The 11,993-nt window shown below is 41.6% G+C and overlaps 1 protein-coding gene across 1 annotated transcript in view; it reads left to right on the forward strand.

The window, feature by feature from the left end:
* The window catches only part of MYOM2 (myomesin 2), a 107,073-nt gene that overhangs the window by 35,804 nt on the left and 59,276 nt on the right, over positions 1 to 11,993 (forward strand). The window contains exons 9-13 of the mRNA XM_008568408.1: positions 131 to 330; positions 966 to 1,019; positions 7,675 to 7,802; positions 10,029 to 10,212; positions 11,441 to 11,615. Of these exons, the coding sequence (XP_008566630.1) occupies positions 131 to 330; positions 966 to 1,019; positions 7,675 to 7,802; positions 10,029 to 10,212; positions 11,441 to 11,615 (741 nt within the window). The remainder of the gene's footprint in view (positions 1 to 130; positions 331 to 965; positions 1,020 to 7,674; positions 7,803 to 10,028; positions 10,213 to 11,440; positions 11,616 to 11,993) is intronic.

Consider the following 11,993-nt stretch of genomic DNA (forward strand, 5'->3'; position numbering starts at 1 on the left):
TGTACACATCAATATTTTAACAGCACAGATTTTACCAATGTGAGATGTTTTCCTGTTATGTTTGATATATAGTATATATTTATTAGATTGCCACATTTATTATTCTCTGCTCTTTTTGTTTTATTTGAAGATGTGAAGTGGGAACTAATAATTGGGTTCAGTGCAATGACGCACCCGTGAAAATCTGCAAATACCCTGTAACTGGCCTTGTTGAAGGAAGGTCTTACATATTCCGCGTCAGGGCGGTCAATAACGCAGGCATCAGCCGACCTTCCAGGGTCTCTGATGCAGTGGCTGCTCTCGCCCCTGTTGACCCCAAAAGATTACAAGGTAGGCCACTCATATTTGAAGCTCCAGCTATGACTGGGAAACTTTGGGCTGTTGTGTGTGCGATTTGTCTTTTTTTGGTTTAGCACTAGGTCAGTACCACTAGGTGCTGAGTGAAGCTCGGGGTATTTTACTGTTCTCCTATGGCTCTGTCAATGCCCCTTTAGGAATGAGATGGCCAGGCTGACATCTACATGTTAAAACTAACGTGCTTCACCTTCATGACACTCTTCACTGGGATCCAGTTAAATTGGCTCAGACTAGACCTTTCTCAGTCCGTTGATGATGTAATTTCAACACAGTGAGATTTAGAAGCCTTCGAGACCAAGTCACTTTATTTGTGAATTTTAATTTCACATGATGCAGATTCCTTGATGGGATTGGACCCTTAATTATGGTTTAAAGTGAGACTATTTTCCTTACCCTCATTGTCCTTTGAATCCACTACAGAGAGCCGAGAAGTGCTAAATAGTACCAGGACTACTTCCAAAATATCAACACTAATTACTCCAGGTGACTGCACGTGTTGTGGTCCTAATGCAAATGTGATTCAGACCTTGCATTGAATTAGGGGAAACATGTGCTTTCTTTAAAAATCTTTTGGAAGTTGAATTTCGTACCCACCTTTCTCTCTGCAGCAATTCATTTGGAGGGAGAGAAAGATGTTGTAATCTGTCAGGATGACCTTGAAGGTAAGTAGCTCTTCACCACTTCATTTCAGCTGCTGGTACCCTAGGGACTTAGGATAGTAACTGGACACGTGAGAGAGGGACACAAAATATCCATGGGGTGGGTGCACTCTTTGCATGTAAAAATAACTGCAGGTCAAGTGCACAAGCTTAATGTCTACAGAAGTTAAACAAAATAAACCAGGGAGGCGAGGAGTGGGAAGAAGAGAGAGTCTGGGTGGAGAAAGTTGTGGACTGCATTGCTATCCACTGGCTTCACATGTGCATTCTCTTGGGGACGAACAGAGAAGAAACCAAACTCAAGTGAAGATCTGATTGCTGGTGGATGCTGGGGTCCTTCTCACAGAGTCCATTAGGGTATAGTATTTTGTCTTATATTTTTAAGCAAAAATTTTATTCCTAACATTTTAACTGAAATAGATTGAGTCTTTTTGGCCAAATGATGGTCTTGGTTTGAAAGTTTATGTTTCCCTTATTTATGTTTGATTTTGTGAACACTACTTCTCCTTAATAGTCTTTCCAGAGACAGTTAGAAACAATGATTTGTTAAGAAGGAGAATCTAACATTTTTAATCAGAAATCCAAAGATTTTAGTTGTACTTACAATTAGTTCATAGAGTACAATGAGAGAAAACTTAAAAGTAATATTCCAAATCAATTTGGAGCCACTGGCTGAGGAAAGATACTATGGAACTCTTCTTTAAAACTGCAGCAGTCCCAAATGTTTTTTTCCTCCAAATACCTGCAGATTCAGGGAAATTTGTTGATACATGTTCCTGGCTGAGGAAAGATACTATGGAACTCTTCTTTAAAACTGCAGCAGTCCCAAATGTTTTTTCCTCCAAATACCTGCAGATTCAGGGAAATTTGTTGATACATGTTCATAGTTGAAGTAGATAGGCCTGCAAATGGAATTTATGCATTGCATCTTCTGCACCATAAAGACTTTTCTCTAGGAGCTCCAAAGGACTTTGTGTGCCCATGCTCCCCACGAGGGAAGTAAACTCCCTGAGGAACACCCTTCCGAGTTCTAGTGCATCCCACAGTGACATTTAAAGCCTTAGTAAGAACCTCTGCTCCCAGAACTCAGAAATCGGGAAAGATGCTCAATAAATAACAAAAGCAAATAATTTGGGCAGGGTTGACTTATCATGTTCTAAAAACTGCCTCCTTCACCTTAGCCTCTCATCATACCGGTGTGTAATAAGTTCTTGATACCTCTTTGATGATTAAAGCATAAATATTTAAAGGAATAAGTAACGGCCCCAAATTATATGGGAAGAGAAGATGTTCTTGCAGCAGGAGGCTGTGCACACCGTGAGCTCTGGCATGCCCAAGGAAGAGGCGTTTTCTTTTCACCGCTCTTGGGCCCATAGGAATGGCGAGAGGAGATGTGATCTGGACCACTCTGAGTGGACATATAGGAATTCAAATCTGGTAAAAATGACCCACAATGAGAAGGTGTAACATGCTTTATAAATGTCACATATCTATGATGAAATTTGCACGATGTCAAGGTCATAGTGAAAAGCTCCAGGGACATGAAATCATATAATCTAATAAACCTTTCTAAGGCAGGAACTGTGCCTTTTTGGAGAGACAATCTATCTCTTTATATATAGACCTAGAGGTTTCAGGATATGAATACCTTGCTACTCTCTAAGTGCCAAATAAAGAAATACCACATTTTCTAAGACTTGGTTTACCAAAGGATAAAAAGGAAGTTCGGTTTACAAACCCAATAGCACCTATTTCCAACTGGAATAAAGTCACAGACACCGTTTTTCATGTTTATTCTCGTTTTTTTCCTTATACAAAGTCAGGCTTTCTGGATCCCTGGGCATGTGCTTTCCTTTTATTCGATCCTTTCTTGAACATAGCAGTTTTATTCATACCCCAGGAAACATTTCTGAGGCTGTGCTCCTGTAGCTGGGCATAGAAGGCAGAGAGTGAGACACTCAGATGCAAAACTGTTTGACTTGGGACCTTGTGCTGCCTGGAGTTCAGCCATTTAGGGCTTCAGTTCTCCGGGATGAGGCTTTGCATCAGTGCGCAGGCAATTTCCACGGTCTGACACAAACCAGGTCTGAAATTAAAATTCTGGTATGTTGACATAGAGGTTTGAAAAGTTCACCTGTTCACCTCAGTCATTTTAAACAATGAATACTCCTTAGTTTAAAAACATCTTTAGAAAGAGAAAGAGATTCTATAATGTTTTTCAGCAAACCACTTCTGGGTATAAAAATTTGCTATTAGGAATTTCCTTTTCCACACATATCTATCTTCATAGGAGCTGATTTTTTTCTTTTAACACTGCTTTAGCTAGAAAAGACTTGCTAAATGCCGCTTATTTTAATGAAGCAGAAACTCATTACTTTCATTGGCTAAAAATTGCTCCTCACTACTTTAGACTTTTGGCTAAGTTTTTCTAATCCTTTTAATCTTAGCTACTGTCTTTTTTCAAATATTTAAATTAATATCAATGCTCTTCCCTTCATACCATCCAACTTTTCCAAAATTTCTTGAATTACTCCACTGAAAAATGGATACTCTATTCTTGGAAAGGCCAGAATAGGCTCTTGCAGAACATAATGACATTGCTTTTATTCTAAAAATTATGTATCCAGGCATTCAATGCACTGTCTTGGGGAAGATCACTTGTAGCACACGTTTAGTTGTTTGCTCTGAATTCTACAGTATTCATTTCTGATTGTGCATCCTCTTGAATTCTGTCTTCTTGGGGGTTCTACAAATTCCAAATAAACTTCATGTTGCATTGACTTAGACAAAAATCTCCTGGGGAGGTTGTGGCTTCTTTGGGTTGATGAGAGAGCAAAATGCGGGATTTGGATTCTGAAGGCCTAAGCTTGGATCCCTATTCAACCACTCAATAGTTGTGTGGTCTTAGGAAAGTGCTATATTTTTCTGCACTTCATTTCTGCATTTTTAAGTTGGAGGAGAACAATATTATCTTCCTCCATATATGGAAAGAACCAAATAAGATAATAGTTGTGAAAGCATTTTAAACAGTTATAAAAATATATGTATATACATATATAATCATGTCAATAATAGATAAAAATGTGACATATATTTTTGTTAGCATAATTACTTTATTCTTAAAAATAATTTTAATGCAGAAAAATATGCATGCCTCTATATGAGAGATATGTATGAGTCACCATTTTTATGCAGCATTGATGTGACGCATTGGAACAGGGCCACTGGCCAGCCCCTGATGCTGAAGCAGGCTGAGGGCAGTGTCACTAGCCAGCAGTGCCTGGTCCACAGTGACAAGTGCCCGGGGTACAGCAGCTGGCTGTTTCCTCTCATTCTGCTCAGCTCCCGTCTGCTTTTTCTAAGATTCTCCTCTCAGCTCTAGGTTGTCATGAATATCATCACATTTCTTTGGAAGCAGGCTGAGGGCAGTGTCACTAGCCAGCAGTGCCTGGTCCACAGTGACAAGTGCCCGGGATACAGCAGCTGGCTGTTTCCTCTCATTCTGCTCAGCTCCCGTCTGCTTTTTCTAAGATTCTCCTCTCAGCTCTAGGTTGTCATGAATATCGTCACATTTCTTTGACCCTCCTTGGCTCACTGGGCCATTTTGAGTCCTGTCCTCCTCTGTCCATGGTTGGGGCCATCTGCGGATCTGTGGCTCCTGCTAAATGCGTGGCCCAAGGTGATGAAGAAAGTCTTAACTCAAGTGTCTTACCCTGATGGGGAATTTCTTTCTGACATAAACTAGATTCTTACGTCTTGCCTTGGCATCAAATGAAATATTCCTTTTTCCACTTTCTCTGGCCTAGAAGCTATGTGCCAGGTCCAAAAACAGCAAGACATTTCGGTTCTGAAAGTGCGTGGAAGAGGCTCTGCATCCCGCTGCTCACACCTGCCCAGGGTTTTGTTACTTTCTTTGCTTCCTTCTGTCCTCTCGGTTTGCTTCCTGTGTCTTCGGTGCCACGATTCAGTTTTGGGAGTTCAGCATATCTTATCTGAAGATGATTTTTCCATATCTTCTGTCTCTGTAGTGTCCTTCTCTTTGGATCTCTTCAGGTGTGTACACAGGTACGATGGAAGGTGGGCTAGCTGGGTGTCCTGGGCTCCCTGCTCTGCCCAGTCACTCTCTGCACCATCCTGGAGACACACTGACTCCTTGTTTGAAATCCAACCCACTTGCCAGAATGATCCTAGATTAGGCCGTGTTGCCTCTAAAATGTGATGCAGTCTGTAAAAGAACTCTTGGGAAATGAAACCCAGTCTTGTTTTGTGCTGTTTCCTTGTGGCTGTTCAATTTCTCACCTGCCGCAGTGTTTTGAGGGAGGCGTTGGATATTGAGGAAAGCCCGGAGATGTCCTGGGGACATTTCAAACCATTTTAATCATGCGCTAATCTAAGCTCATGATATTTTATATCACAATTTCAGGTACTGTGGGTCTAGAAAACCTTTATCCCCTTATGAGAATGTCCCATAAATAAAAACATAAATTCTAGACACCTCACATGATATTAAAAAAAGGTGTAGGTCAGAAGAGAGGTATACCAGACATCTCTGATGGCAAATATTCTATCACAGTTATTTGTAAAAAGGCTTATCAATATAACTCCAGAATTTCAAATAGAGTAGGCATAGATTACAGTGCTTGCAAATGTGGTATGGATCTGAGGGAGGAAAAAACAAGGTGCTTTAGAAGTTGANAAAATGTGACATATATTTTTGTTAGCATAATTACTTTATTCTTAAAAATAATTTTAATGCAGAAAAATATGCATGCCTCTATATGAGAGATATGTATGAGTCACCATTTTTATGCAGCATTGATGTGACGCATTGGAACAGGGCCACTGGCCAGCCCCTGATGCTGAAGCAGGCTGAGGGCAGTGTCACTAGCCAGCAGTGCCTGGTCCACAGTGACAAGTGCCCGGGGTACAGCAGCTGGCTGTTTCCTCTCATTCTGCTCAGCTCCCGTCTGCTTTTTCTAAGATTCTCCTCTCAGCTCTAGGTTGTCATGAATATCATCACATTTCTTTGGCCCTCCTTGGCTCACTGGGCCATTTTGAGTCCTGTCCTCCTCTGTCCATGGTTGGGGCCATCTGCGGATCTGTGGCTCCTGCTAAATGCGTGGCCCAAGGTGATGAAGAAAGTCTTAACTCAAGTGTCTTACCCTGATGGGGAATTTCTTTCTGACATAAACTAGATTCTTACGTCTTGCCTTGGCATCAAATGAAATATTCCTTTTTCCACTTTCTCTGGCCTAGAAGCTATGTGCCAGGTCCAAAAACAGCAAGACATTTCGGTTCTGAAAGTGCGTGGAAGAGGCTCTGCATCCCGCTGCTCACACCTGCCCAGGGTTTTGTTACTTTCTTTGCTTCCTTCTGTCCTCTCGGTTTGCTTCCTGTGTCTTCGGTGCCACGATTCAGTTTTGGGAGTTCAGCATATCTTATCTGAAGATGATTTTTCCATATCTTCTGTCTCTGTAGTGTCCTTCTCTTTGGATCTCTTCAGGTGTGTACACAGGTACGATGGAAGGTGGGCTAGCTGGGTGTCCTGGGCTCCCTGCTCTGCCCAGTCACTCTCTGCACCATCCTGGAGACACACTGACTCCTTGTTTGAAATCCAACCCACTTGCCAGAATGATCCTAGATTAGGCCGTGTTGCCTCTAAAATGTGATGCAGTCTGTAAAAGAACTCTTGGGAAATGAAACCCAGTCTTGTTTTGTGCTGTTTCCTTGTGGCTGTTCAATTTCTCACCTGCCGCAGTGTTTTGAGGGAGGCGTTGGATATTGAGGAAAGCCCGGAGATGTCCTGGGGACATTTCAAACCATTTTAATCATGCGCTAATCTAAGCTCATGATATTTTATATCACAATTTCAGGTACTGTGGGTCTAGAAAACCTTTATCCCCTTATGAGAATGTCCCATAAATAAAAACATAAATTCTAGACACCTCACATGATATTAAAAAAAGGTGTAGGTCAGAAGAGAGGTATACCAGACATCTCTGATGGCAAATATTCTATCACAGTTATTTGTAAAAAGGCTTATCAATATAACTCCAGAATTTCAAATAGAGTAGGCATAGATTACAGTGCTTGCAAATGTGGTATGGATCTGAGGGAGGAAAAAACAAGGTGCTTTAGAAGTTGACGTATAATGTAAATGCTTTGAGGGCATTCAGTATGCAGAAAGTGGCTAGAGAGGATCATTAGCAATGTGGAATCTCGTTCTGTGATGCTTCTGTATTCTATGGTAGCAGAATGCACATTGCTAATACCTTCTCTGCACAAATTCCCAGTACAGTTGGAGTTTCATTTCTGGTTAAATGCCTGATTTCTTCTGGGTAAACCTTCCCTCCTTACAGCAGAGACTCTGGAAGATTTTTGGGTGAGACATTTTTTTTTTTTTAATGAATTGGCTTATACCAGACACAAAAGTAACTGGAAGATCTTTAACAGTGTGTTGTACTTTAGCTCTGAAAAAGTAGTTTGTTTGCTTTCTCAAAATAGAAATAAAGCAAAGGACAGCACTGATTTGGCCATTCTTTACCGCCCTGTGATATACCCAGGGGACAGCGCCGCGAGGCTGGGCTGAGAGGACAGCTCCCCGAGGCTGGGCTGACTGGGCTTCCTCCAGCACTCACTAAGTTTATTGCTCCTCTAGGTGACGTTCAGATCCCAGGACCTCCCACCAATGTGCATGCCTCAGAAATCAGCAGAAACTACGTCGTCCTCAGCTGGGAGCCCCCCACTCCCCGCGGCAAGGACCCCCTCATGTACTTCATCGAGAAGGTACTCAGTGTCACATCTCCTGAAAAAGCAGATCTCTGCTTGATCTCACATTGTCGTATTTACAGTGTGCTACAGGGGCTGAATTGTGACTTCATGAGGAGGGTTCTGGAATGGAAACTGGCACGAGGGGAATTGTGTCCAAGGTCAGCTTTGCCACCTTCATGTGAGCAGGGCAGTCACTTTGCCTCTTGGATTTCAGTGTTTCCCACTGTCTAGTGAAGGAATTGGACCTGAGGGATCTATACGTTTTCTTCCTGAGGCTGCATTCTAGGCTCCCAAGTGCCGTGTATTCCATGAGAAGCAGGAGTCTGCCCTTGCTCTTGGCATTTGCACGCAGGCTGTGTGGCCACTGAGGGGCGATCTTGTAGAGGGAATTCGCACCAGATGGAGAAGGTTAGCCTCAGAATCACAAGGTCCTCGGCTTGGAGGCTATTTAAACTGGACACAAACAAAGAAATACAAAATACATTGTACATTGCAGCCTTCTACACACACACACACACGAATGTAACCAACAAAATTTCAAAAACAATAACCTACTACATGGACACAAACAAAGAAATACAAAATACATTGTACATTGCAGCCTTCTACACACACACACACGAATGTAACCAACAAAATTTCAAAAACAATAACCTACTACGTGTTATGCATTCTCTTCTGCTTTAATCTAGACTGTCTTATTACATTAAAAAAATGCAGGTTGTGACCCACGAATCTGATCTTGAGACCCACTATTTGGTTGTGGGCCATAATTAGAAAAATCTTTCAAGTCCTACAAACTCTAACTATGGTTTTGTCATACTAAATTTTTATTACAGAATAGTATATAATACAATGTACACTGTACACATGTGATACAGAACATAACATTTCATATAATACAATAACGTATAATACAACTTGATGAAACACAGCACAAACAGAAATGGAAGTGAGCGATATCTCAGACTGACCCTCTGGCCTCCCTACTTCTCTGCAATGCTTGGTTATTGGGGAACTGTAATTACTGGCTCTCAACTCTTCTTTGGCTTCTAGAAGCTTGGCCATTCCTTCCCTACTCCCTTGTCGTTGTCTAACATGAGGGTCCTTTCTCTGACCCACCCAGCTCAGCATCCTCCACACTCCCTCAGTGTGGCTCCCTCGTGTCCCAGACTTCCTTCATCTAGACTGGGAACACACAAAGTCACCAAGGGTAGGCACCGGGACATCAACAGGGACCTCCTACCCTGGACACCTGGGTCATTCCAAAAAAGTGGCTTTCCACTTTTGCCAAAATGAGAGAACCGTCTCCTTTAAATATGAATCTACTTTCCAGAAGCCTGGGTTCCTATGTGAAATATTTTCACAGTTCTTTTCAGCAGGTTTCAGCAGAGTTCATGTGTATCCAACTTTTGCTACCATAGAATTATTTTCAGAAAGGGGATTTTATCTCTGTAGGAAAATAAATGAAATAAAACATGGAATTGAGGCTTTTGAAGTAATTATTGATGATAAAAATTAAACATGAAATATGGAAAATTTGGAAAATACAGAGAAGCTGCATGGAATTAAATTTAAATCATCAATAATTCCATCATATAAAATAGCCACTATTAACATGTGGTACATATATTTATACTCTTTTTCCCTATAGATTTTTATGTACTTGATATATCTATCAAACACACAATTTTAATTCCATACTACTTTTAACAAAATGACATACTTCCTATCATTGGATTAAATATCTTTATACAATAATTTAAATAGATACATGTTTTGAAATATATAAACATAGAATGTATCTTACCCTATCGGTAGAGATTTAGATTGCTGTCACTTTCCCACTACTATAAAGTTGTAATATGGTAAAATTTTAAACTGAGATGTGAACCATTGAATTTCGATGAAATTTTACCAATATACTTCTAAGTTATCTTTAATTTTTCACAGTTCATTCCATTTTACAACTTACCTATTGATTCCCTTAAGTTTCTATCATTTATTTGCTTTAATAGAAAACTGTTTAGTGGTAAACACTTTCAACTTTGGGTGACTTTTTACTTCTCCAAATTGGAGTCACTTTTCATAAAATTAAGAAAAGATTTCTGATTGTCCACCGTGTGCAGGACACTAGGGACTTATCTGACATGTAATTTGGTCAGCTAACATGGAGTATTTCCTTCCACATACTTTTGGGGAGCTTTCTGTGTCCACCATAAGGCCTGCCTCTCTTTGCAGTCCATGGTTGGAAGTGGCAGCTGGCAGCGGGTCAACGCCCAGACAGCTGTGAGGTCCCCTCGATACGCCGTCTTTGATCTGGCTGAAGGGAAATCATACGCGTTCCGAGTGTTGTCAGCAAATAAGCATGGCTTGAGTGACCCATCGGAAGAAACTCCTCCCATTCAGGCACAGGATACAATTGGTAAGTTATTATAGCGAGTGACCAAAATTCAGGACAGTTCAAAAAGATGGTGACGTTGGACAACGATTACATTGCATGAATAAAGACATTAAAGTTATATATGAGTTAAAATTTAAGTTGTCTTAAAATTTCATTTCACAAGAGATGAAGAGCTCTCTGCCATGTTTTGTCGGTTTTCAGGATTTCTCCAAAGTTCCATCTTCTTTTCATGAAACCAGTAAGTGGGTTAAAAATATGTTTGTGCAATGGTCACTTAAAAAAAAAAAAATCCAAACTGTAAATGCATTAGAGTTTCTTGCCCATCTGGCTTGAAAATCCCTTTCGAAAGATTTCAGATAAGATTTACAGAAGTTCTGAATTGCAATCCACTCCAGAGTTGTAGCAATTAAGAACTTGAAATCCCCTGAAGCCTTTGTACTAGACTTTTTTAGTTGTCAGGAATTCTGATCCTGAGTAACTGGATGCTTCTTTGCCTTCTGCCTTAATGTCATATTTTCTGAGAAAGCCAGATCTCAAAATAAACAAGGAATGAGGCTGGCATCAGGAATGGAGTCATAGTTGCCTCCAGGTCATCTTCGGGTTTCCATCCGATGCTGGTTGAACCGAAGCTCTTAAACTTGTTTCCAGAACCACAGGCTTGAAGAGAACTACCATCTCTCTGCAAGTGCCCCGGTCATTTTTCACTTTGGGGCACATGTAGAAAATGACAATAACCGACACACACTGGGGCATGTGGCCCAGGCGGCTGGCTCTGAGGATGCTGGTGTCACCAGGGCTAAGCCCACTGAGGGGCCTGGCAGGGGAAGATCTGATGGTTGAATCATGATGTAGTCTTGAGTCTCTTCAGAGATCCCCACGGATCTAGTAAAATGTGTCCTATTTTCTTAAAATTAGTAATTTACATTCCAAAAATAGTTATTACCCAGTTAGCCAAATCATTTATGTCACCAGGAGATCTCTTTTAACAGCTGGGGTGGAGGTGCAGGAGGTTTCATGATTGTAATTCTCTCTCTTTAGGAGTCAGGTGGGCCTCGGGAAGAGGCAGGAGAGTCTAGCGCCGTCTAGGTCCCCCGGGTTGTTGGCCCAGGGCTCCCTGCTCCTTGCTCCCTTGTCCAAATTTCATCCAAAGCCCAGACCTGTTTGCCTATGGGGAAAGGCTTGAAGATCTCTAGTGGAGCTTCCAAAACTCTGATACTATTGCACTAATCATTGTTTCTCCTCTGCAAAGTTGTTCCTTCTGCTCCTGGTCGGGTACTTGCTTCACGGAACACCAAGACGTCGGTCGTGGTGCAGTGGGACAGGCCAAAAAATGGGGAGGATCTACTGGGCTACTACGTGGACTGCTGTGTGGCAGGAACCAATATCTGGGAGCCCTGCAACCACAAGCCCATTGGATACAACAGGTGCCTGTGCTCCCTTCCCCAGTCCCCAAAGTCATCGCATCAAAATAACGTACAAAAGCAAAACCAAACTGGAACCACACAGCTCCCAGAATAGTACGTACGATGGTAGAAACATATCCCTGAAGGTATCTGAATGAGTCTGCTTTGTCAGTCACGCATAAGGGGATATCTAATTTTAAAGTTCTGACCACTCTGATGAGCTAGTCACTACACCAGCTCCTCTTGACTGAAATTATTTATTTATGGATGAAGGAAGAGTTCCAGAACTTGGGTTTTTTTTTACATAATTAGCATTTAGAACTTTTTCTTTGAGGGCCGGCCCGGTGGCACACTGGAGAGTGCGCCGCTTGAGAGTGTGGCGGCGCTCCCGCCGAGGGT

This window comes from Galeopterus variegatus, unplaced genomic scaffold, assembly GCF_000696425.1.
Source record: "Galeopterus variegatus unplaced genomic scaffold, G_variegatus-3.0.2 Scaffold407, whole genome shotgun sequence".
Lineage (NCBI taxonomy): Eukaryota > Metazoa > Chordata > Mammalia > Dermoptera > Cynocephalidae > Galeopterus > Galeopterus variegatus.